The sequence below is a fragment of the Puma concolor genome, chromosome D2, assembly GCF_028749965.1.
Source record: "Puma concolor isolate L17-30 chromosome D2, mPumCon1.1.hap2, whole genome shotgun sequence".
Taxonomy (NCBI): Eukaryota; Metazoa; Chordata; class Mammalia; order Carnivora; family Felidae; genus Puma; species Puma concolor.
In genome coordinates this window covers 82,317,722-82,344,008 of record NC_141677.1, presented here as the reverse complement: position 1 = coordinate 82,344,008, position 26,287 = coordinate 82,317,722, and the positions used below count along the sequence as shown (strand labels likewise).

The 26,287-nt window shown below is 50.7% G+C and overlaps 1 protein-coding gene across 4 annotated transcripts in view; it reads left to right on the top strand.

Annotated features, from left to right (window-relative positions):
• Positions 1-26,287, top strand: part of DHX32 (DEAH-box helicase 32 (putative)) — a 53,249-nt gene that overhangs the window by 23,899 nt on the left and 3,063 nt on the right. For all 4 annotated transcript variants that reach the window (XM_086681138.1, XM_086681135.1, XM_086681136.1 and 1 more), the window contains 8 exons: positions 2,472-2,665; positions 6,183-6,555; positions 12,469-12,714; positions 14,023-14,122; positions 14,210-14,368; positions 23,207-23,398; positions 24,075-24,224; positions 25,725-25,912. In XM_086681138.1, coding sequence (XP_086537264.1) covers positions 2,472-2,665; positions 6,183-6,555; positions 12,469-12,714; positions 14,023-14,122; positions 14,210-14,368; positions 23,207-23,398; positions 24,075-24,224; positions 25,725-25,912 — 1,602 coding nt within the window. The remainder of the gene's footprint in view (positions 1-2,471; positions 2,666-6,182; positions 6,556-12,468; positions 12,715-14,022; positions 14,123-14,209; positions 14,369-23,206; positions 23,399-24,074; positions 24,225-25,724; positions 25,913-26,287) is intronic.

The following is a 26,287-nucleotide window of genomic DNA, read 5'->3' as shown; positions in this document are numbered from 1 at the left end:
CGATCTCACGGTTCATGGGATGGAGCCCCACCTCGGGCTCTGTGATGACAGCGCAGAGCCAGCTTGGGATTCTCTCTCCTTGTCTCTCTCTGCCTCTGCCCCCCTCGCCTTCTCTCTATTTCAAAAAAAAAAAAATTTTTTTTTAATAAAAATAAAATATTTTTGGAAAGTATAAGGAATTTGTTTATTCATCAAAAATTTATTGAGTAAAATGACTTGCAATTATTTGGTGACCAAGAGAGACAGCCTGTGGTCTCCCAGGGCTGGCTCATGGTCTAGCGGGGTGGGTGGACACCAGGAACAGCCCAGGAGCTGCAGGACGTGTGAGCCATGTGTGGTCTTGGGTAGCACCCTAGGGGGTCTTCTGCCTCTGGGGGGCGCGGGCACAGTAAGCATTGTGGAGAAAACGTCCCAGGAGCTTAGACTTGAAGGGTAATTCCTCTGTGCAACCCATTTTATGGAGAGGAAACTGAAGCTTAGAGAAATTGTGATTTACAAATAACCAACTAGCTGGGGCACCTGGATGGCTCAGTTGCAAGAGTACACGATGCCCGATCTTGAGGTCGTGAGTTTGAGCCCCACACTGGGTGTAGAGATTACAAAACAAAAACAGAACAAACTGGTAACAAACCAGACCTGGAATGCTGGCCTTTGGCCCCTGTAGTGCCTTGTTGTTTCCTCGTGTGCCTTGATTCTAGATTTCCTGAGGCTGGTACCTTAAACATTCATCTTCCATAGGACAGAGTGGGCACTGAACCCATTAATTACTGATTAGGTTTCAACCTGTTAACAAGGCTGACCCCTATCTTAAATGGAGGAAGTACACTTGCAGTGTTGACGTTTAGGGATTTGCAGTGCGCAGCACTGGCTCATTTTGGAGTTACTGATGATTTCTGGCCGAGTGTCAAATTACAGTGAGGATTATAATCTAAGAGTTCTATGACGGGTCTAGTAAATAGCAAACCTCAAAATAATTAAACATGTGAAAACCTCTAAAGATCTTAGATCTATTTAAAAACACTCTCAGAGTGGCGCCTGGGTGATGGTCAGTTGAGCGTCCGACTTCGGCTCGGGTCATGATCTCGCGGTCCGTGAGTTCGAGCCCCGCATCGGGCTCTGTGCTGACAGCTCAGAGCCTGGAGCCTGTTTCAGATTCTGTGTCTCCCTCTCTCTGCCCCTCCCCTGCTCATGCTCTCTCTCTCTCTCTCTGTCTCAAAACTAAATAAATGTTAAAAAAAAAAAATTAAAAACACTCTTAGAATGATCTGTTTTAAAAACACATGTCACGGGGCACCTGGGTGGCTCAGTCGGTGAAGCATCCAACTCTTGATTTTCAGCTCAGGTCGTGATCTCATGGTTCAGAAGTTTTGAGCCCTGTGTTATTTCTGTGCTGACAGTGGGGAATCTGCCTGGGATTCTCTCTCCGCCCTTCCCCCTGCTGGTGCTCCCTTGCTCTCAAAGAGATAAACATTAAAAAGAAGAAAAAAACATGTAACAAAGTATTATTTATTGATAGCACCTCAGGTTATAGCGTACAGATGAAACAGGTACTTTCTTTTTTATAAAATTTTTTTTTAATGTTTATTATTTTTGACGGAGAGAGAGAGAGAAAGAGAGAGACAGAGCATGAGCGGGGGAGGGGCAGAGAGAGAGAGGGAGACACAGAATCCGAAGCAGGTTCCAGGTTCTGAGCTGTCAGCACAGAGCCCGACGTGGGGCTCGGACTCACAGACCGCGAGATCATGAGCTGAGCCGAAGTCGGACGCTCAACTTGACTGAGCCACCCAGGCACCCCGAAACAGGTACTTTCTAGTATACTAATTCTCGCTCAAACGAACTTGATACAGTAAATGGATTTTTAGTGTAAATGACTCAGCAGCAGCGTCGGAATCGACTCTTTCCAAACCTGGATGGAGTGGTTGACTAGCTCCCCGGGTCATTTTACATTGTATATGATAAATGCTAGTGTACGTTAGCTTCTCTTACCAGGGATATGTTGAGGCTTATTTGGTTATTTTGTTACGGCCATTTAGGTTTAAATGTAAATGCTTTAATTTGGAGTCACAGAGGTGCTATTTAATATTTCCATTGCTTAAGACACAGTAGTCGATACCAGAAGCCATAGGTCTCATGGAGCTTTCTTGCAACGGGAAGAAAAATTAGTCTTTTCAGAAACATAGCTGAGGTTGAAAATGTGTGTGTTTTTTAACTTTGCCTTTGATTTTTATGTTGTTTTTTTTTTTTTTTTTTTCTTCTCCCCGCATCTGGAAGTGGTCAGACTCTCACAGCCCCTGCAACCTCGTGTTTGGTCCTAACTTTATTCAGTGATTTTCCAGGAATCACCCTGTGCCTCAGTGTCCCTAACCCGGGTGCGTTGCAGCCCCGCCGCACGACCCGCGGTTTCCCTGGCGGAGCAGAGCGCGAGTTCCTTCCGGAGGAGGCTGATCCCGTGTCCTCTTTCCCCGCTGAAGGTTCCCCAGTGGTGCGCCGAGTACTGCCTGTCCGTCCGCTACCAGCACGGGGGCGTGGTGTGCACGCAGGTCCGCCCCCAGAGCGCCGTGCAGCTCGCCCTGCGGGTGGCAGACGAGATGGACGTTAACATCGGGCACGAAGTCGGCTACGTGATCCCCTTTGAAAACTGCTGCGCCAGCGAGACCATCCTGAGGTCGGTGTCGGGGGGTGGGGGGTGGGGGGGTCGCTCTGCTGTGCCCCCGCCTCCACTCCTCCCACGTCGCCCCGTAACCCGCGGGGGACGGCCACGACCTTGTTCGTTTGGACCCAGAGACCTTCCGGCGTGTGCTTCTCGAGCTCCTCCCCGGGACGGGTCGGTACCAGTTACCTGGGTTGACATAGTCCGTGTGGTTCTCTGTGTGCCCACGCGCCCTGCGCTTGGCGTGCCCACGCCTCTTCCGGGCGGGGCGGATTTCCTCCAGCCGCGAAGGGTCACCTCCTCCAGGAAGGCTTCCCTCCCGCTCCTGGAGTGTCAGTTAGAAAGCTCGGTGCTTGCCGGACTCTCCTCGATTCCAGCCTTCCTCGTGGCAGGTTCGACCGGCGTTCTCCGGGCCGCACTTGTCGGAGCCTCCCCGGTTCCAGAGAGTCTTCTCAGCAGCCACCACAAGTTGCGAGAGGGGGACCTCTTCTTATCTCTACTTATCGGGAGATATCCTCTGCCCCGGGGGCTCCAAGGGCTTGGCACCCAGAGGAAAAGGGACAAGAGAAAGGATAAGTGGGGGGAGAGCCCTCCCCTGAGGCCGTGTTGCTCAGGGAGTTTTGCATCACAGCCCACGTGGAAAGTAGTTAGCAGCACCTCAAGGACATGGTCAAGGCTGCTTGGCCGTCCCGTGGGCTTCGGCCGAGCTAGGCGCGGCCTGGACGCTCCGAGGGCCGGGGACACCAGTGTGCTGGGAACAGTGTATCTGCACACCTGTAACTCCTTTGTGGGGCCCACGGGGGGGGGGGGGGGGGGGGAGATCTGCCCCAGCAGGGAGGGGGTACACGCGGCGCTCTGTGCCGTGCCGTGGTATGGGACAGCGGTCCCGGCGTGCTCCTCCTCGGACTCCCCAGCATCTCACATCAGCAAGTTTGCCAGTGGAAGGAGGGAGCGGTGCCCTCCCCGAGCCGGCCAGAGGGCCCTGATCCTCCAGTGGAAGAGTCTGGGGACTTCTCCCGTTCAGAAAGCCCGTGTGACTCATTTGCGTGGTACTGAGCCGCTTCCCCTCGAGTGTTTATCTTCAAAACCAGAGGACGCAGGGCGTCAGGCTAGTGTTAAACCAGGAGGGATCTTTCCGTCAACAGCACTACGACTTGAACCTCTCGAAGATAGGCTCGTCACCTTCTGCTTTGATAGCCAGGGCCTCAAATTAGTACCTAGGCATAAACCCTGTGATGCAAATGGTCTGTAAACGACACAGATGAAATAGGTAAAAACCTCCCTGCCGGTGGCAGACAGGGCAGGACCTACGTCCCCGAAAGAGTAAAGGGTCCCTGACCTTGACACATTGATTCTTTACCCTTCACATTTTGAAGTGGCCTTTCACATGCTCGCGGTAGTAACTAAAGGACAGCTCTGACTATATTCTAAAGTTAATGTATGTATTTTTATATCTTTAATGCCATCTGGAAACGTTTTGGCAGGGACTCTCGGTTATAGTTACTTCCAAAATGAAGTATTACAGTATTTTTATCTTTTATGGATCAAGTGTAAATTTAATTAAGTTTTTTTTTTTTTTTTTAAGAAAGCCATGGAGATAAATAATTTTGGAGAAACCGAACAATGTTGTCAGAGCACGTGGAAGACCCATCTCCCCGTTTAAACGTCTATTATGTGTTGGGACGTAGCTTCTAGGGGATTATTTTATGGCAGAGCCCCCGCCCCCCAAGCATTCAATCCTGGCGGCCGCCCGAAGAACTACAACTTATGTTGACATTTGTTTCGTTCTTACGTGCATGTAGCATTCTTTCTGGAAAGTAGCTCTCGGCTGCAGGGGGGCTGAACTGCAGGTGTATCCCGGAGGTGGATGGGAGTTGGGGTCCCGCTTTGGCCCCCTTTTGCTGCCTTTGCTGGGGGGCCCGGCCCTCACATTGCCTTTTTATCCTCACTTGGCAGTTTTTCTTGTTGCTGGGAGACTGCTCTTTCTTTCCCACCCTGACGACCACCCCCTCCCCCGGCCCCCAGCCCCCAGCCGGTGCGGTGTCAGCAGATACTCTGATTTGTGGCTAACAGAGCGGGAGTGGCAGCAAAGAGGCCACAGCTAGCGCAAAGCCCCCTCTGATCAAAGAAAGCAATCCCCCATTTTCCCCCTCGGTTTTCCGCGCTCTGAAAAGGAGGCGACGTGGCTGTCAAATGCGTGTCTCTGCCACTTGCTCACCTGAGCCCCGCACAAGCCACCGAACCTCTCTGTGCTTAAGCTTCCCCGTCCGTGAGATGGGGTGCCCGCTCTCCCTGTTCACAGGGGGGCTGCGGGGGCAAGACAAGCTCACGCGTGTGACTGACACGCGTAAGCCCCTTGTCCGTGTTCGTGACTTTCTCGTTACAAAGGTAAATTGGAACCAGATTCATTTCCTTGGACATCTAATTCTAGCCATAATTTTTAATAAGCTCAGAGTGAATGGCTATTTGAATGAGACGGTTTAAGGTTAACTACCAATTATGGAAGGCAAGGTCCTGTATTTGGTATGGTCTTTTCCACTTTGTTTGTAACCCCTTAGTATCTAATCTTTTAGGTAGGTAATAGACACTTAGTAAATACAATCTTTATGCCTACCACTGTCTTCCCCCCTCCCCCACGTTATATGTAACAATTTAGTTCTTCTTTAGGCTTTTTTGGTGGCCCTTTTTGAAACCGTAGATACACCTAAATATTATATACCTAGAATAGTCTTTCTGAACTATGTATGAAGATGTTCTGTAGAATGACACATAAATTTCAAATATGGACCCTCTAGAACACAGGTTTTAAAAGAATTACTCAGATTTTCATTCAAGGTCAAATTCAATATATTTAATTTCAGAAACTACTAATAAAACTTTTCTAGATTTCATTTTTAGCCTTCAGGAGTTTTGTATTAGGAATTTAAACTGCATTTGATGAAACTTTAACAGTGTCCATATATATATATATATATATGTATATATATGTATATATATATATATATATATTTTTTTTTTTACATAGTCATCAGAACAGTGCTTTTTTAAGCACTGTATATGCGATCTTATGAACACAAGGTAGGAAGTAGATCTCTGTGCTATAGGGAAAATCGAAGGTCCATATAGCTTTAGGGTTGAGCCTTAGTGTTCCTTTAGCATTATATAATCTGGAAGGCCAGGCTTTGCTGGGTCTAGTGGAGTTTTAAATCAATCCCCATCTTCCCCTTTTTATTTAAGCCTCGATGTTATGTACAAAACCCACACACTGCCTCCTCCTGGCGGGGAACATTTCTTCCTAGAAGATCGGAGCTTAGAGGAGGGAGTTTGCTGAGAAGGGGATAATTCGTCTGACATGACGGGAGAGGCATAGATTTAAATAACTTGCTTTTGGACGAGAGTCAGTAGTAACTTGTGATTCTATCACACTAACTCCTGAGTGAGTTAGGCGACGGCAAAGGCGTTTGTGGTGGCGGCAGGAGTCGTCGTCCGGTGTCTCCCAGGAGCCACTAACTTGACCGCCTCTTCTTTGTAGGTACTGCACCGACGGCATGTTGCAGAGGGAGATGATGTCCAGTCCGTTTCTGGGTAGCTACGGGGTCATCATCTTAGACGACGTCCACGAAAGAAGCATTGCCACGGATGTGTTACTTGGCCTTCTTAAGGACGTTTTAATGGCGAGACCCGAACTGAAGCTTATAATTAACTCCTCCCCTCACCTGATCAGCAGACTCATGTCTTACTACGGAAACGTGCCTCTCATAGAAGTGACGAAGCAGCACCCCGTGGAGGTTGTGTACCTGAGCGGGGCCCAGAAGGAGTCTTTTGAGTCCATTTTACGCCTTATCTTTGAAATTCACCAGTCTGGTGAGAAGGGAGACATTGTGGTCTTTCTGGCCTGTGAACAAGTAAGTACTATTCTGACCTAAGGGCGGAGCTGGGTTACTTAGGGGGGAGCCTTTTGACCCTGTGGCGAGGCTGTTAATAATTAACGTACGGGTTTCAGTTTGCTGAGTCGCCGTTGAAACGCTTGCCTGTTTTAAATCCTTGAGAAGACACGCAGGCAGGGTAAACACAACGTGTTCTGGAAGGAGAGCATGGAAGTGCTTCTGCAGTCCCAGGCGGTGAGGACAGAGGGGGCCCGGGGGGCGGCTTGGGGGTCTGCAGCCCGTGGTCCCCAGAGCTGACCCGCTGACCCCAGGCTCGGGCCGAGTGTCCGTCTGCCCCAGATGGTCTCAGGAGGGAAGATGCACGCCGACTCCCGTCATGCTCTCACTGTCTCCCGTGTGACCAGGGGCGTGTGCCGGAGACGAGGCCTCTACCCATCCCACAGATGTCCCTCCGGTCGTCACCGCAGTGTTAGCGGGAAAGTATAATGTCTAGCCCACCCGGAGGACTCTCTCCCTGCACTGGGGTCCTTTTAAAAAAGGATGAGAAAGCTCTCACATGGATTCTGGAAAATGTGGTTCCAAAAGAGTAATTAGAAATGTATCACCGAGGGGCGCCTGCGTGGCTCAGTCCGTGAAGCATCCAACTCTTCGTTTCGGATCAAGTTATGATCTCACGGTTTTTTGAGTTCGACTCCCACGTGGGGCTCTGCGCTGCTTGGGATTCTCTCTCTCTCCTCCTCTCTCTGCCCCTCGCCTACTCATGCTGCCTCTCTCTCAAATAAACTTTATTACTTAAAAAAAAATTTTTTTAACGTTTATTTATTTTTGAGAAAGAGACAGAGCATGAACGGGGGAGGAGCAGAGAGAGAGAGGGAGACACAGAATCGGAAGCAGGCTCCAGGCTCTGAGCTGTCGGCCCAGAGCCTGATGAGGGGCCCAAACTCACAGACTGCAACCTCATGACCTGAGCTGAAGTCGGACGCTTAACTGACTGTGCCACCCAGGTGCCCCAAATAAATAAACCATAAAAAAAAAAAAAGAAAAAAAGAAAGAAATGTGTAAGTGAGTCTTTGCTACTGCTTTTATGTGGTCAAGGTGCCATCAGGCTTGCAGTGGATTTGGGTTTTGTTTTCATTTGTGGCTATGCCTGACCCTACTTCCCCTGTAGTATTCTGTTGGCTGAATCTAGAAGCCCCCAGAATCTCAAGGATTATCTCTTTCTTCTTAGGGACTAATTTCCTGGTCTTTTTTTCCTGCCCATCATATTACTCAGTAAAAGTGCTACTTTTTAGCAGACCAAGACCCAAGTACGTAGTGATTCCAGTGATTAAGCAGAAACCACAAAGGGAAAGGGAGATCGTTTGATGTTGGCCGAGGCACCAGCTGAGCAAAGACAAGTGTCTCAGCTCTCCCTCAGAGCCTTAAGTACTCACTTCTTTCAAAAATACTTGCAAAGTATTTATGCGGCTTGATGTTTAAAGCATAAAGGACGACGGGCCCTCCCAGCTTCGGGAACTTCAGACAGCCTTCTCACAACGTAGATTTTACCTGCTTCCATAAAGAAAGTAATTCAGAATCTCAAATATATAACTACTGTAGATTTAGTGATTTTTCATGTATGGACTATACAGTTTCTTCAATACGAGGTCTTCTCCCTATTATAGCGATTTATTCTGTGATCATTTCCTAAGCCTGCATGATTCAAGAAAGTCCTGAGGAAAGTGGTAAGATGAACAGGCGGCCAGGGGAAGGATCCATGAGGACGATTACAGGTTCTCAGTGTAACCGGGCGAAGCCTGAGGAAGGGAAGATTGGCAGAATGAATGGTCCGTCACCAGGTGAAAAAGAAGACATGAGTTTCTGGGCGGGAGGGAGAAAGGATAATTAAGACTGATAGAATCAGTAGTCTTTCAAGTCAGAGTAGACAAAAATTCCAAAATGGATTTTTGGAAAACAGACTTGTCGCGTGCAGACCTTACGGTTCCGAGCCTCTGGGAGCGAGGCCACGATGGTGGGCAGGTGCCGCGGGTCTGACCTGGGGCCAGCCTGGAACCCGTGAGCCAGGCTCCTCTTGGTGCACCGGCTCACGGCAGGTCTGGGTCGCCAGCGTCCCGCTGGCTTCAGCAAACCTCTGCCGGGACCAGCTTTCTCTCCCAGTCCAGCTCCGCCTTCCACAGCTGGCATTGGGCTCGCTTGTCCCCGTGTCCCACCTAACAGGCTGGACGCAGTTCAGTCTCCTGCCGGACTTTTCCCTTTTCTTCTTTACCACGTCTGCCAGGATTACCATTAAGGTGCGCCTCTCCCTCTCCTGTGGTCTCGCAGTTTCTCTCTTCGACAAATGTGCCTTGCTCTGAAATCCATGTTAGCCGCTGTTGGTCACACCCCCACCCCCCAGACTATTTGAAACTTTCTTGATTTCCATATAAAACGTTAAAACCTGCCACAGCAGTTAAATGTCCCATGAAAGCAAATCCAAGCAGTTCAGTACATTAACAGAAACGCACTGTCATTTTTTAAGAGATACATTTTTTTTATTTTAAAAATCTTTGAATGTTTATTTTGAAAGAGAGTGCAAGCAGGGGAGGGGCGGGGGGGAGAGAGAGAGAGAGAGAAAGAGAGAGAGAGAGAGAGAGAGAGAGAATCCCAAGCAGGCTCTGTGCTGTCAGCACAGCGCCCCACACAGGGTTCAATCCTACAAACTGTGAGATCATGACCTGAGCTAAAATCAAGAATCAGACACTTAACCAACTGAGCCCTCCAGGTGCCCTTTAAGAGATACATTTTATTTTATTTTATTTTATTTTATTTTATTTTATTTTATTTTATTTTATTTTATTTTATTTATTTTATTTTTATTTTTATTTTGTTTTATTTTTAGTTTGTTTTATTTTGTTTTTAATTTTTTTTTAATGTTTATTTTTGAGACAGAGACAGAGCATGAATGGGGGAGGGTCAGAGAGAGAGGGAGACACAGAATCTGAAACAAGCTCCAGGCTCCGAGCTGTCATCACAGAGCCTGACACGGGGCTTGAACCCACGAACTGTGAGATCATGACCTGAGCCGAAGTTGGACACTTAACTGACACTTAACTGAAGTTGGACGCTCCACCGGCTGAGCCCCCCAGGCGCCCCTAAAGAGATACAGTGGAAATTGTAGAAATGCCCTCACACATTTTGGGTTGGTGAGCATTGGGTACCTCCCGTTGTCTATAACCACTCGCTCAGCACCTCAACCTGCTGTGAATTAATCCCCATCGTCACAGGCTGTCCTGTGTTTTGACACTCAACTGAGACTTTGAGCCCTCAGTGTTTATAGTTCCTTATCCTTTAACTTTTAACCTGAAAAAAAAAAAAAAAAGTGAAATACGTGAAGTAGAAAATGAAGTTGGGATTTATGGTGCCAGCAGCCAGATTGCTGTGCTGCTTTAAACAGGACGGCATTGTCGCCTGGAAGGTTTTCTGGGAAATGCCCTGCGTATTTGCGTCGCTGTGGGCCTTTTCGTCTTGGGGCCGGGGATCTCCCTGCATGTGTCACCGTGCTTTCCGTGGCTTTGCAGGTGACTCAGGAAGGCCCCACATGGGTAAGTGCACAGACACATTGAGTAAGAAGGAAATGAATAAACAGTATTTTGGGACGCTGGGTGGCTCAGTCGGTGCAGCGTCCGACTTCAGCTCAGGTCATGATCTCGTGGTTCATGGGTTCGAACCCCACTTTGGGCTCTGTGCTGACAGCTCGGAGCCTGGAGCCTGCTTCAGATTCTGTGTCTCTCTGTCCCTCCCCTGCTTGCACTCTGTCTCTCTCTCTCTCAAAAATAAAAATTAAAAAAAAAAAGTGAACAGTATTTTAAGCTGTCTTTTTCCTTCAAATTCTGAAGGTTATGGCCTCAAATCCTTTGTTAGCTGAGCCTGAAGCACCTACACTGTGCACACTGTCAGTGTCTATTTTGCTCTGCTTTTTTTTTTCCTTTTGAAGAGTTCTTTTCTTCTTTTTTTCGTTCTCCATTCAGAACAAAACTCAACCTTAGAACCCACCTACAACCACAAAGCTTTAGCAATGGGAAGCAAATAAAAACTGAGTGGCCCAAATCACTTTTTAAAGAGTATCCGAAGAGAATAAGAAATGTTTGAGTGCAGTTGGAAGGTTTATTTTGAAAAATAATTGCCCACAAGCGGGCTGCTGGAATCAGCCTCCTTTTCCAGCTCCAGGAACGCCTGTGGCAGCCTGTTCAGGGGCGGCGGGGCAGGGGTGGGGGGTCATCCGGGAGGGATGGAATGGGGCCTGTCCTGGGGGGCCGAGCAGCAGCCAGGGGCAGGAGACAAAGCTCACATCTCTGTCCTCCTCCTGGTAATTTCTAATGGGCTGTCCGCACGTGGAATGTTGATGTGATCAGAATTAGAAATACGGAGAAATCATTTTGTTCTGAGTGTTCCAACTGGCAAGTTTTCATTTATTACGATCAGCAGGTACTCTCTTGGCTTGGTAGAAATCTGCCCCAAGGACGCCACCTCTGTGCAGAACAGGGGGGTCTACACGGGAGGGTGTCCCTGACAGCTGCTCCCGTGGAAGCCTCTGCCCTGCTTCCTGGGGCCTCCTGGAGGCCCGGGAGTCACTTTCAAACAGCTCTCCCCAGGCCTTAGAGACCTGTGATGCCATCTTTCTAGGCAGATGTGTCCCCTACAAAACCCTGAGTCAACTCAACCCTCCTCTACAGGTGAAGGGAAAGAAGGAGAATGAGCTGGACGCGGGAAAACGGAATAGGTCTTAGGTCTTCAAAAGTCTTAGTGGTCACGAGAAGTCACCTTTTTCGTGTCGATTTTTAGTGCAATCTGATGAACGAAATGAGACTTCTTCCGTTCGGTAGTTTGTTAGCTGGGCCCTGAAGAAAGTAGAAACTTCAGAAACGTAAATTCCAAAGGTTTAAGAGTTACATTAAATGACACCTCTTTTATTTGAGGTCCTAAAAATCTAGTTGTATTTGAGAAATGGAAAAATACTCTCTAGGGGCGCCTGGGTGGCTCAGTCGGTTGAGCATCCGACTTCGGCTCGGGTCATGATCTTGCACTCCGTGAGTTTGAGCCCCGCGTCGGGTTCTGTGCAGACAGCTCGGAGCCTGGAGTCTGTTTTGGATTCTGTGTCTCTCTCTCTGCCCCTCCCCTGCTCATACTCTGTCTCTCTCACTCTCAAAAATGAATAAATGTTTAAAAAAAAGAAAAATAGTATCTAAAATGCCTTGCCTTTGGAGCATTTTGCCCCCTTACTTATGCGTAGTTTTAGGGGCAATAACTTACTTTTTCTTCCCCCAATACATTTGTCAGTGAAACAATTTAAAAGGATATTTCTACATGCTTGAATCATGCCACAGTGTGTAAATCAGCAGTGACTGTCTCCTGCCGACTGTCTCCTGCCGACTTCATTCCATTTACACGATCTTAAAGGCTAATGGGTCAGAGTGACCCAGAAACCCTGGTTACAGAATGGGTGTGTATATGCTTTTATTACAGACCCAGAGATTGTTTTAGAATTCTTAGTTCTTCCACCATTAAAGCACAGTGATGCGTCACCATCAATATGAGGATAGCTTCTGTTTACCTGTCATTGTTAATGGATATGAGAAATTGCATCAATCTAGAAAAATAAGATAAATGCATAAAAAGGCACGGGCAGTACATTTCCCAAGAGGAAGACCATTTTGGACGAAAAGCAATGAAATTGTTTATAAGTTACATTTAACTTCCCCAAAGAAATGTACTCATCTAGTCGGGTCTTCTTTTCATGTAATGATTCACAGAGACAACAACACAGGTATTTCTTTCCCTGCATACATTATGTACCTTTTGCTGTAGTTTTATTTAACTTAGACATCTTTTTTTAAAGTGATGAAGTTGTAACATATTTTATTCTCATGGATGATGTTATTTTTTTTACTTTAGGATATTGAAAAGGCCTATGAAATGGTCTGTCAAGAAGGATCTAACTTGAACCCAGATCTAGGGGAGCTGGTGGTGGTTCCTCTGTACCCAGAAGAGAAATGTGCGTTGTTCAAGCCAAATGAGGAAACAGAAAAAAGATGCCAAGTTTATCAGAGGAGAGTGGTGCTAACCACTAGCTCTGGAGAGTCTTTGATCTGGAGTAACACAGTCAAATTTGTCATCGACGTGGGTGTGGAAAGGAGAAAGGTAAATTCTTGTCACGTGCGTAAATAGCCTGCTGATGAGCATCGAGAATCCATTTCTTGGGTTCCTGCCATCGTATCGAGCAGGAAGTGAGGATGAACTCTGCGATCTGATGAGTCTCTGAGTTGCCCATGCGCACACAGGAGGATTATCGCGGCCGGTGACCAGTCTTGCCTACCCACTACTGACTTTCGTTAGCTTGTTGGTAATCCCCACGCTAATTGAGGTGCCAGAGGAAAACGTTTTGAGAAAAGACACAGCTACTAAAGCAGAAAAGTGATGGCTCCTTTTGTCAATGGTTTTTCTTCAGCTAAGGTGCTAGCAAGGCAAAGGATCTGACTCCTGAACCAGTCTTTTCCTACGTACATCGTCTGAGTGTCTTGGGGGAACCCCCTTTCTCAAAGTAATTAGCATCTTGGTGATTTACCAGAATTTAGTTTCGAGTACACTGGCTTTAATTTTATCAGATTTTGGGTTTAATATTGACAGGATGAAATCCTATCCTAAATTTTTAAAAATACTTTTATAACTACCTGTAAGAAAAAAAAAATTAGGAAAATGGAAGTAGGCTATCTCAAACTCTCAAAGACACTGGAACTTAAGGAATCATAGCATTTAAGAACTTGAAAAGAAACGTACCAGGGTATCGATCCATTTCACATCATTAGAGGTTTACGTAGCTTTTACCCCTTTAGGAAACTGGGTCCCCGCAGTATGTTACTGTCACAGAGCAATTCCAGCCGTTCTGAAGGCTCCCTGGGAACCAGTTTGGGCTCTTAACTGAATTCATCCACCGTTCAGAGAACCCAGGGCTGTCACTTCCCCCTCAAACCACCCGTAGGAAAAATCCCGCTTGGTGCCATATGCCGTTTTTGTCTGAGCCCCTAGCACTGGGAGGGCTCAGCATCTGTTGTCAAGGTCAGACCGCTGAGATCACAACTAGAATGGAACCTTGAAGAGACACAGCACTGGCGGGTGATCATCCTTTCCTCTGTGTGGCGTGTGACGATCCGTCATCGTTCACAGGGTCGTGCTTTGAGAAGCGACACCACCAGCATTTCGGGAGATGGTGCGGAGGCCCTGTGTTTATTGAACCTACACTGAAAGCAGACAGTCTCTAAATCCATTTATCAAGCCACTAGCCATTTCTCTCTCAGGGCAAGCGAAACAATAACAAATGTCATCCCGAGAAAATGAGTCTGTAGTTGGGCATTTCGCAAAGCGCCCTGGACCATACAGTCCCCTCCGGTCCGGCGAGCCCGCGAAATCTTGAGCGATGTGATACTAAAGATGCTGTGTTTCCGTTCACAGGTGTACAATCCTAGAATCAGAGCGAACTCACTCATCACGCAGCCCATCAGCCAAAGCCAAGCGGAGATACGCAAGCAGATTGTCGGTTCGTCTTCTCCAGGTAGCACCACGGCCACGAACACGGCTGCAAATCCCCGGAGGCAGGCGACCGGGAGCCATCGTAACCATGTCCCTTGGTTTCTTCCAGGAAAACTCTTCCGTCTGTACTCTGAGGAGTTCGCCTCCAAAGACATGCGGCCACTCAAGCCAGCCGAGATGCAGGAGGCGAACCTGACCAGCATGGTGCTGTTCGTGAAGAGAATAGACATCGCGGGCTTAGGCCACTGTGACTTCATCAACAGACCAGGTAGCTGTGTGCTCGAGTGTTCTCGGGGCGCGTGGCGGAGACGTGGCAGAGACGTGTGCCCCTGCCCGGGCCCGGGCCTGAGAGCAGGTGGCCCTCAGTGGCACAGGCAGGCGCGCAGAGATTTGGTCGTACAAGCATTGTCCCCGTTAGAGGCACATGTCCTCTGAGGTCACTTTTCGACAAACCTGTAGGAACTTCTTGCCCTGACACTGGAGAATGATCTGGACCCTGGAGCCCGGGCGGCTGGGCAGGGGTGGCCAGTCCCGGCCCGAGAGTGGCCTCTTCCACAGGCAGCCCCTTCCCGCTGCCCCCTGCCCGCGTCCAGGCGTCTTTACCTTGGGAACCGCTGCTTTGTTCTCGGACCAGCAGCTTGACCTCACCGAAACAGAGTGGGTACGTGAGTCCCCCATGGAGGGTCCTGACTGAAAGGATTGGTTGCTCTTCACTGATAACTTAGTTCACTTGTGCTTTGATAAAAAGAACGTCCTTAATTTTTTTCACACTTTAGGCCAGTGGGTGAAATTTTCAGTATGTGTATCAGACGGTGGCAGGTGGGGGGACGGGGGGGGGGGGCGGTGGATGACAACCTACTGATCCGGGTTCTGTATCACATGCACACGAGAGAGTCACAAAAGACGGTGTAAGCAGAGAGCATACTTGGAAACAGTGGAATTTCTTCTTTGTTTGGGATGTTTTCTCTCTGTTCCTGTTTTTCTGTCATTTTGCCCAGCAGTGCTGGTAGGATTTACAAGCACTTGAGAAGTACATTATTTAAAATTATTTTTTAACGTTTATTTATTACTGAGAGACAGAGACACAGCATGAGCAGGGGAGGGGCTGAGAGAGAGAGGGAGACACAGAATCCGAAGCAGGCTCCAGGCTCCGAGCTGTCAGCACAGAGCCCGACATGGGGCTCGAACCCACAAACCACGAGATCATGACCTGAGCCGAAGTCGGATGCTCAACTTACTGAGCCACCCAGGTGCCCCGAGAAGTACGTTATTTTAGAGTAACTCTTTGTCAAATATTTCTGAAAATGACTGGTAGGATTTAGAGTGGGTTAAGAGGAAGGTGCTCTAAAGGTGACAGGTGCAAAGTCGACAGTGGAGACAGCTTGTCCTTCTAAGTGGCGCGGCCCTGTGCGGAGGGTGCGAGAAGTCGGCGTGGGCGGGACCAGCGGCACCTGCCGCCTCAGGGCGCCCCAGGAGCATCGCCAGAAGTTTCCTCACCCTGAGGGCCCGGCAGGTGCACCTTGCTCTGCACCAGTGTTGCGTCCTTCCCTGGAGCCTTTCAGAGTTTTACAACAAAACTCTCCCAGTAAACACCGTGAAAAATCAATTACTCTGGGGAACCCTTTGGGGTCTTAGATTTTCAGTGCAGACTTTCTCACCTAAGGAGCAGGGGGATCTCCAGGAGGGAGAGGGACCCGAGCTGCTCCTTCTGAGATCCGTCTACTTCCTCTGCAGCCATTTCCTCCCGGGAGCTCTCCGTCCTTCCAGAAGAAGGACTGCGGACAGCTCTTCTGCAGTGTCCGTGCCCCTGCCCCATCTGCCCACTGTGCCAAGTCTGCAGGACCATGTGCGGGGCCCCTGGAAGCCACCATGACCGGGGGGGGGGGGCACGGAGCCCCCGGAGAGGCTGTCCTTGGGAGGGAGACTGGCTTCCCTAAGGGCCTAGAGGATGCAGGTGTCAGAGCACAGGGCAGCGGGAAGACCTTCTCCAGGGTGAGCAGCAGAGGAGCCGAGACGCAGGCAGGACAGAGAAGAAGTCGGAGTAGGATGTGCGTCGAGGAAACGTACCTGGGAAACTGGGCTGGCACCTGGGTGGCGGCCACGCGGCGCCACCCTCCCGCGGGCCTCGGGGGACGTGAGCCGATTTTGCTTGGCTGCCGGCCTCCCTGCCTGAGAAGAGTGTTCCTGGGGCCCGGCTCCTGGGTCACCGGCCAAAGCGAGGAATGCGTGTCTGCTGGGTGCACCGACCTAGGCAGGAGGAGCTCTGGGGACGTAAGGTTGTAGAGTGTGTGTGGCGACCTCGGCTCGGCGCATTTGTCTTACTGGACAGTGTGGGGTCACGGGAATCGTGGGGAGTCCGACGGGGCCGGGGGACAATATCCCGGTAGCCTCCACCCCGGGGCTGTCAAACGGCCACCCATCCTTCTCCCGGCTTTTCCTCTGGTCGCTGAGGAAGCAAGCGAGGGTCTGGGCCACGCGCCCCCGTTTCTCAGGTTTCTCACGGTGACCTCAGCTTCAGATGGCTCGGCTTCTGTCAGAGCCTGGCGGCCACAGTGAGCCCTGCCGAGAGCTTCCGGGGACTGAGCTCTGCAGAGACGTGCTTCGTTTCTGAAACCCACTCTTCCAGTTGCGCCGCTCATCGCTCCGGCCCCAGAGTCACCACGTGTCGGGTCCCCGGGTATCTTCCCGTTCCTGTACTGGTAGGTGTCTGGTGGCCTTGCCAGGAAGGGAGAAGAAAAGCAGGCTTTGTAACGTCAAAGATTCCAAAGAGCAGACGGCAAACCGCAGCAGGGCAGACCCTGCTTCCTCCCGCCAGCCTCCCGCTGCGCTGCCTGGAGCTGAGAACTGGGGACAGAGGGTTGGGGGGCAGCTCCTTTTTGTCTCCTGACAGCGTGCACACATCCGTGTTGTGCTGTGTTCGGGGAAAAGAGAACTGTGGACTAAGTCTGACTCATCGTTTTAGAAGGAAATAAAGATGACGCTTGCAGCTGCTGCATTAATTCAGCTGCTAATTGAAATACGCAAATGCAGCAAACGTGTTACCCTTTTCAGGGTTCATGAGCCATGTGAAACTGAATCTGGCATAACTAGGCTACCGGCTATTCACTGAACTCCCTTGATACTGATCTCTTAAAAAAGAAAAAAAAGAACCAGTTGTTTTTTCCTGCCTAGTGCTGACTGTTGGCCTCCATCATGAGCGACGCCATCACTGGCAGTCTGCATCCGGGGCGTCGGACCGACTGACCACGTCTCCTCCTCCGGGAAGGCGATGGCACCCGCACAGCAACTGGAGACAAACTAGCTGCGGTGCACTGGGCTACATCAGAGGTCATCTGTGTATCAGGAGGCAGAACCCATTTTGGGGGTGGCCAGACCACTGGCTTCAGAATGATCTAGGAGAGATGAACCCCTACACACAGACTTGCCAGTCATCATGTGCAGGATGAGAGCTCAAGAAAACGGGAGAGCACGCAGGGACAGAATAAAGTCGGGGCTGCAGAGGCCAGCATCGGTGTGGGCAGAAAGAGGGATTAAAGATGCTGCAATGGGTTGATCTGCGGTGTGGAGTCAGGCGTCAAGAAATCAGGATCTTCTGGAACTCTGGCCGCCACGGTAAAGCCGTTTGTGCGCACACTGGAGAAGCACGCGTGCAGGTCTCTATGTCACTGGAAACATGACATTTTGCTTCGGGGTTCACAGAAGGGTCTTTACACATTACAGTCTGTACTGAGAGGAGAACAGAGGGAGTGTGGGCTGCACACTCCACGCTCACAGTGGCACTCAGAGCCTCGCCAAGGACGCTTCCGTCCGCTGCCCGCCGCCCCCAGACAGCCCCAGAGGTGAGCAGGTGGTCTGGCGCCATCCCGGCAGGAAGGCCCAGCGTGGGTTTGTGAATGAGTGTCTGAGGCCACGCGGAGTTTATTGCAGTGTTCAGGTGGCCGGGTGGGAATGGGAAAAAGAGGCACAGATAAAGTAGAACAACCCAGGGGCGGCTGAATGAGGATCTTGGAAGATGCTGGAAGCAACAAAGTAATTTTTCAGAAAGCGAAGCTGAGAATGGGAGAGATTTTGTAAGGCGCAGAATGGAAGGAAGCATTTTCAGCTCTTGATCCGCATTAGGCTCTTCATAGGTCCTGTGAGCAAGTGACTTGTTAGCCAGGCCAGGGCGTTCAAGGGTGCACGATTAAGCTGGGACAAGACATGGGAGTGGGCCGTCCCTGGGGAGCCAGGGCAGAGGGACACTGAAAGCTCAGGCTCCTGAGCAGACTGCCAGGGCTCCGGTCCCGCCCCCCTGGCTCGCTGTGTCACATCCAGCATTATGTCACTTTCTCAGGGTCTGTTTCTTCATCTGAATGGGAGTGTAATCAGAGTAATTGGTTCATAGAATTGTCAAGATGAATTAGTTACCATGCGTGGGGCCCTTAGAAATATGGGCACACGGGCACCTGGGTGGCTCAGTCGGTTAAGTGTCCGACTTGGGCTCAGGTCATGATCTCACGGGTTGTGGGTTCAAGCCCCACATCAGGCTCTGTGCTGACAGCTCAGAGCCCGGAACCTGCTTCGGATTCTGTGTCTCCCTCCCTCTCTGCCCATGCTCGGTCTCTCTCAAAAATAAGCGTTAAAAAAATTTTTAAACGCACAGGCACACGGTAAATACTATGTCTGTCACCACCTGCATGGCTCCTACCCACACTCTGCGACAGGCACGTGGGCCCTGAGCTGAAGACGGGTGCACACAACGCGGTTTCCACGGTGGGAAAAGCAGATACCAGACCACAGGCGTTGGGAGGCGGCACCAGGCTGCCTCTGAGGAATCGCGGTGGGTCACAGCAGAGCTTGGACGTGGAGCCAGGAGGCGTGCTGCAGGTGCAGAGGCCTGGGCTCACATCCTCGTTTCGCCGAGCTGGGCCGCTCAGGCCTCTGCCTTTGGCAGGTCGCTTACCTTTTCCTCATCTGTAGCATGAGGATACAGTGTCTGCCCTCTTGTGTCAGGGGGTTACAAAGAGGTTCAAATGAGGGGGCGCCTGGGTGGCTCAGTTGGTTAAGTGTCCGACTTTTGATCTGGGCTGAGGTCATGATCTCACGGTTCGCGGGTCTGAGCCCTGCATCAGTGTCCGCCCTGGTGGTGTGGAGCCTGCTTGGGATTCTCCCCCCCCCCCCATTTGTGTGCTCTCGCTCTCTCTCTGTCTCAAAATAAATGAACTTGGGGAAAAGAGATTTAAATGAGATTATGCAAAAGTGCCGTGTATAGTGTATGGGGGTAGGAAGTAGGCAAATGCCAGGCTTTATGAGCATGTCCTTTGAAACTCAGGGAAGCAGAAGTGTTTCCTTCCTATTTTCAGAATCAAACTCTTAACCTACTCCCTGAAAGTCCTGACGTGAGAGTCTATGCTGTCAACCCAGAGCCATCTGATTCCTCAGTCTCTTCCTTCTGTGGACTTTGCAGCATACGCAGTGCCCAAGTCCCAGTCCTAAAACCACTTGGGACCAGAAGCTACAGTTTTAAAAAACGTTTACTTGTTTCTTTTATTTTGAGGGAGAAACAGTGCGAGCAGGGAAGGGGCCGAGAGAGGGAGGGACAGAGAGAGGGAGGAAGGAGGGAGAGAACCCCAAGCAGGCTCCACACTTCCGCGCAGAGCCCAACATGGCTCCCACGAACCAGATCCTTCTCTCGTGGTTCTTCTCCTTTGCTCTCTTTTCAGTCCACATGGCAGAAAGTTGGCCATGTTCTGCCTCGAGCCTTACGATGTCCTGAGTCAGCCCTTGGAAATCCCGGTTTCTGTGGGTCCAGACTCCTAAGACTCCCACCATAGAGTCATCGGCTCTGTTTGAGAAGGGGCCCACCCTGAACCGGTCAGCCCTGTGTGGAGGTTGGTGGCAGTGTAGGAGGCGGTCACACGGTACAGCTCACATGCTTCTCTGGGAGTGGAGGCACGCTCCTAGGTAAAACCGCATTCCCAGCACATTGGAAAGGGATTGTTGGGTTCTGTGTCGATGTCCCTCCTCAGACCGCCAGTTCTGGAAGGCCACGATTGAGCCCCCGTCCACGTGTGTACCTGCCCCCAGGGCCTTGCAAGTGCCAGCCGCACGAGAAGCCATGAGTGGCTTAGGAGGAAGCGAGTGAATGAGTTGAGTGTCATCCTTATAAGGGAGTAAGTCAATCAGCAAACAGCCAACAGAGCAGCCTCGGCTCCTTTCTTCCCCTCGTGGTCCCTCACTAGGCTTGTGCCGGGGTGGCAGTGACGGAGGTGCCCGTGGCTGTCTCGTCTGGGTCTCCTTCCACGGCACGGTCAGGGGCAGAGGGGGCGTGTGAGAAGTCTGAGCACACAGCTAGGTCAGCTTGGAGGGGCCAGGCCGCCCCCGCCTTGTGCTGCAGACGGTGCCAGGCGGGCACTGCCGTTGCCCAAAAGCCCCGGCCACAGCAAGGCTGGGTACAGAGGACCTCGGCTCCTGCCAGAAAGGAGTGGGTGTGGCATTGAAAATGGGTCTCTTCCGTTTACCAGTGGAGGCCACCCTGTCTCGAAAATCCTTTCCGATTCTAATGACTCCGATTGAACTTTGATGCTATATCCTTACCGGATAGAAAGCAGGGTAAGGAGTATGGCAGGAGGAGAGGGACCGGCCCTGGCTTTGGGGACCGCTTACCGGGAGAGGCTCCTTGCCCTGTTCTGCCTGAGACATCTGTTAGCAGTATTTCCCATGGGTCACACTTAAGCGACACTGCCATAAAGAGCCTCTTCTAAGCCTGATCTTTAGCTAAAACAATTTTAGGAGCCACACTGGGGACAGGTCTTAAAGCGTGGCATGCAATATCGGCAAATTCTATTCAGTTCATTATTAGTTCCTTCACCTGTAAAATCTACATTCGTTAACTTGTTGCTTCTAATATGATCAAGCCTCAGGAACACCCTTTTTCTGGTGTGAGGGTTAAGAAGTCATTTCTGCCGGTAATCCCACGTGCAGTCTCCACCGCAGGGCATAAAAACGGGGACAAGCAGTGCCTTTTGGGGACAGAGCCTGGTCGTGAAGCCAGATGCTTACAGGGACAGTTGCTGAAGGTCCTGTAATGTACAACGCACCAGTGTCGCTGATTTATAGGAACTGTTCCTACACCATTTTCTGTAACTAAGTGAGCTCCTCACGCCTCCAGCTGCGTTTAATCTGCGAGGCTTGTTTCCCTTCCCGCTTCTCGTACCTTCTCCGGCAAGTCAGCTGTTCCTCCATCTCATGGCTCACTGACAGAACCCTCGGACTTGTTTCTTCAACAGCCCATCTGTTTCCTTCCCGGGACTGTCTTCTCGAGGTCTCCTCTTTTCCTGGGGGTCCCCAAGAACGGATGAGGAGCACGCCAGGGCTCTGTGCGGCACCCAGGCGGGACAGAGGCGTCAGGGCCCAGGGAGGGTGGGGGACCTCCTGGGCAGCCCTGCTGTGCTCCGCAGTCAGTCTCAGTGACAGAGTTCCAAACCAACAGGGAAGTTCAACTTTTCTTCTCCCAGCTGGGAATGAAAACTGTGCTCCAACCTATGTCAGGTCCGGGCATGTTCGCTGGGGCCGCTGCTTTTGCCTGCGGCCCGGGTGGCACAGGCCGAGAGCAGGCCCGTCACCTGCTCTGCTCTGCAGTGAAAGGACTGGAGACGCGCTGAATCGCGGGCAGCCGCAGCGAGCTGTTTGCCAAAACCCACAGTAGTGTCTCCCGGTGTTTTCAGCGTTGTCTTGTTAGGAAAGAGGGGACGTTATCAAATCCGAGTCGGTGACGGACTGGCTTTTGAGTCACGCGAGTTGCCTGAAATTCTGACAAGTAGCTTAGCAGTGTTTGAACAGCAAATAAGGAAATTTTTACTGTTACCTCGAACTCCCTGATGCCAGTAGGTTAAAATTGCCTTTCAGGTCCCCACGGTCTGTCTCCTGCTCAGCGGGCACATGCTGGAGTTCAAAGGAAAGCTATCCAGTCGTGCTCAAAAATCCTTCCATTTCAGGGACAGAATGTGATAGCAGCTTAATACTGTGTGATTTGCTTCTTTCTGTGGCTTTTATTGCTTTGTCACCTACTAGACAGGTGAAAAACACGTGTATTTTTTATTAATATAATCTTATTCTACAAGGGCAAGAATACCTTGTTTTGAATAGCTGGATTATCTTTTTTGGTGGAGATTAAGCATATATAATGAACACACCATTACTGACATTATATAAATTTAAAGGGGAAACATAGATACAGAGAAAATCAGCCTTCTGTCCTTCTGTGCACTGGCAAATAGCTCTTAACATCCTTGTCTACTATTTCTGTCATCCGAGTCCTGGGTCAGTTTCATCTGGTTAATTTTTCTCTTTATTATGGGACTGGAGCTTCCTGTTTTTCATGCCTCATAATTTTTTATCGTATGCTAGACATTGTGCACTTTGCTGTGTTGGGTATTGGATATTCTGTATTCCTATAAATATGCCTGACCTTTATCCTGGCTGCAGGATGATCCTTCCAGATCCTGGTTTTGTTTGTTCGGCGGAGTGGAGCGGTGCACGTCCAGGGGGTAGTTCGTCCCTTCCGTGTCTCCTGCCCAGGGCCCCTGAGTTGTGAGGTTTCCCAGCCCAGTGGGTAGAAGTGGACAGTATCCTAGATCCCGTGTGAGCATCAGGCACTGTCCGTCTAATTGTCTGGATGGTTCTCGTTGCGGCCTGACATAGTTTCTTACGCATGCTCTGCCGATGCATCGGGGGGACCTTTCAGAGATCTTCTGAGTCCTGTCTCTCTATGGCTCTCTCCTGTCAGGTGTTCCCCCACCTGCAGGCCCTGGCCGCCTGAGTCTCCCCACACGCTCAGCACCATCTTTATAACTCAGGGAGTCTGGCAGGCCCCACCTGGGTCCCCGCTGACACTGCAGGCGGGAAACTCTCCCCAGGCCTTAAGCTGGGCAGCCACGGGGCTCACTTCATTGGTGTCCCCCTCTCAGGAATCACTGTCCTTCACGGCCTGACGTCCGTTGTCTCGTAAATGGTTGTTTCACATATTTTGCCCCGTATGGTTGTTTCGTGCGGGAAGGGAAGTCCAGTACGTTACGCCCTCTTGGCTGTAGATGACGTAAGCTGCTGCTGCTTTTTTCTTTGCTAGCGCCGGAAAGTCTGATGCAGGCTCTGGAAGACTTGGACTACCTGGCGGCGCTGGACAATGACGGGAATCTCTCTGAGTTCGGGATCATCATGTCGGAGTTTCCTCTTGACCCCCAACTCTCAAAGTCGATCTTAGCGTCCTGTGAATTCGACTGCGTAGAGGAGATGCTGACGATCGCCGCCATGGTGACAGGTACCCTTGAAGGGCTGTTCTTCCGCGTTGTGAGGCTTTCCCGGGGACAGAGTTAAATGAGGTCCGTTTGAAGTATTTTATGAAGTACCTAACAGAGGCAGTAATCCATTTCACCTTTTGAAGTGATAATGAAGTATTTTACTAGATTTGAAAGGTAGAAAGTTATAAGGATGATCTTGATATGAAAAAATCCATCAAACCCCAGTGAATTTCTTAATCAGACATTGAAGTAAAAATGCGTTGCTGGGAGTGTTCTCCTCCAAAGAATTAGGTGTTTATTTCCTACCACCTTCATTCTTCTTGGTTTATAGGTTTTAGCTTGTTCTTCTACTGGCAGAACAGGCCATAGGCCATGCTGCGTTAGACCTCAAAGTTCCCATCCTGTTCTAGCCACTGCCCTCGAAGCGTCTCGGGTGCCCCTGCTCTGATGGTAATACCAGCAGGCTGTTAACTCTGCTAACCAGACCTGCGAGAAGCAAACGTGAAAAGGGACAGACACATTCATGAGAACTCACCCTACATCCCTTTGACTTCTAAGTAAGCAAGAATAACCTTTATTCAGGGAAGCACACAGGAGCGGTTCTGCACACAGTGGTGAGCCCCTCCCTCTGCATTGTGCTAAGGTCATGAAGCGGGCTCCAGGGTTGCTGACCTCGTGACCTCTTGTGTCTTAAAGCTCCCAATTGCTTTTCTAATCTGCCGCGTGGAGCTGAGGAGGCTGCCTTGACTTGTTGGAAGACATTTTTACATCCTGAAGGAGATCACTTTACCCTCATCAACATTTACAAGGCCTACCAGGACACGGCTCTGAATTCCACCAGCGAACGTAAGTGAATGCTCGCGATTCTGAGAAACCTACTCGTTTCCACCCTTCCCTCCCCAAATAAAACCGAGCTGGTAACTCGCCCTTCTCCGGCCCTGCTGGTCACCTAGCAGATGGCGCCCGAGTCCCTAAACGCACTGGCTGCTGTGCCTGGGCACGATGACATGGGGACCCAGAGTCTTGCGCAGTACAGCTCCCGTCCTCCAGGGTGCAGGGAGGAGAGAAGGGCACTGCCATCTCTCCGTGCCCTTGGGTCAGAGCTGTGCTTTGTGCGTTCCCCGATTCGCACACTCGCTGGATGGAGAGAGAACGCAGACACGGAGAACAAAGCCGAACAGATCCCCGCTCCAGATGACAGGAAGAGTAGACAGGTGTGCCGCAGGAGGCCAGAGAAGAGAACCAGGCCACGGGTCGGTCAAGGAGGGAGGGGACTTGTGCAAAGAGCAGAAGGGCGCGTGTGAAAGCGGAGGCAGAAGTCCTGATGTGAAAGGACGAGTGCATGGGTTTCCAGGAGAGGGACCCAGTGGAAAGGGAACTGGAAACACGTGCGTGGGCGACTCCAGTGCTCGGCATTAATAAAGACAGGAAGAGGAGCCCGAGGGGCCGACAGGCTAGGGCGGTGTGGTGAAGGCTGGGCCCCCAAAGGCAGCCGGTGAGTTCCCTTCCTGCAAGGGGACCTTCGTTTTCCATGAAGCATCTTATACCTCCTTTGCTCCGATAGGATGGGAAGTGAACTGGAAGACGGGACAGCCGCCTGAATGGCAGAATTCTGTAGAGTGGGGGACTCATTTTTCACAGCTGACAAGAAAAAGCTGTCGGTGGAGCCAGAAAAGATCCGGGGAGTTTGGTGGCGTCTTTTGAGAGCAAGGGGGGTGGGTGGCCGTTGTTTGCCCAAGTACGTGCTCTTGTCGCGCTGAGTGGGCCTGAGTGCACAGCCGGGCTCTTCCGCCCACTGTGCCGAGGCCGGGGGCACCACCAGGGCAAGGCAGAACGCCGGATCCACCCTAAGTGACTGCGGGTGGCACGAAAGAACTTCACACTGAACAGGTGACTGAACTGTAAGACAAATTTGCAGCTAGGGCAGGAAGGTGAGCTTCCCACGATTTCCAACTCGGCCCAGTAGTGATCCTTTTCTTATACACGTGCAGAGAGAGTTTCACGGCTCAGGGGACTTCTACCATACGCTTTTCTCCTTAGTTGGATCAAACGTTGGGGCCTCGTACATCCTTGCCGTGTACACAAGACGGGTGTCAGTCGGGGCCAGCCTCCCGTGCCCCTTCAGAGCCGCAGACGAAGGGTGACCCACTCACTGGTCAGTGCCAGCAGCATGCGGTTCGTGGAGCTCGCCGGGGTCCCGGAACCACCGCAGCCTCCCTCCCAGTCGCTTAGGTGACCACCTCTTTAGGGGAGGAGTCCAGAGGACACGGAGATCATGCCTTGTTCCCGGCCTGGGCTCTTCCAGCTTACGACAAGTCATTTCTTTTACTCCTCTTTCCCTCCCAGACTGTGTTGAAAAGTGGTGTCACGATTACTTCCTCAACTGCTGCGCACTCAGGATGGCGGACGTCATCCGAGCTGAACTCTTAGAAATTGTCAAGCGAATCGAGCTTCCCTGCGCAGAACCTGCTTTTGGCTCCAAGGAAAACGCTCTGAACATAAAGAAAGCTCTTCTGTCCGGCTACTTCATGCAGGTGAGAACGGGGAGGGCCGTCTTCGGGGTGGGTCTTTACAAAATCTCCCATGATTCTGTTAGGAATCTCTCACTTAGGATGATTCTTTGATTGATGATAACTTTAAAACCGAAGACCAGGGCACCTGGGTGGCTCAGTCAGTTGAGCATACTAGTCTTGATTTGGAGGTCATGACCTCACCATTCGTGGGTTCAGCACTGGGGTCTACACTAACAGCACAGAGCCCACTTGGGATTCTCTCTCCCTCTCTTTGCCCCTCCCCCGCACACATGCGTGAAGGCTCTTTCTCTCAAAATTTTATTTAAAAAAGGAAAATAGAGGCACCTGGGTGGCTCAGTCGGTTGAGCGTCCAATTTCGGCTCAGGTCATGATCTC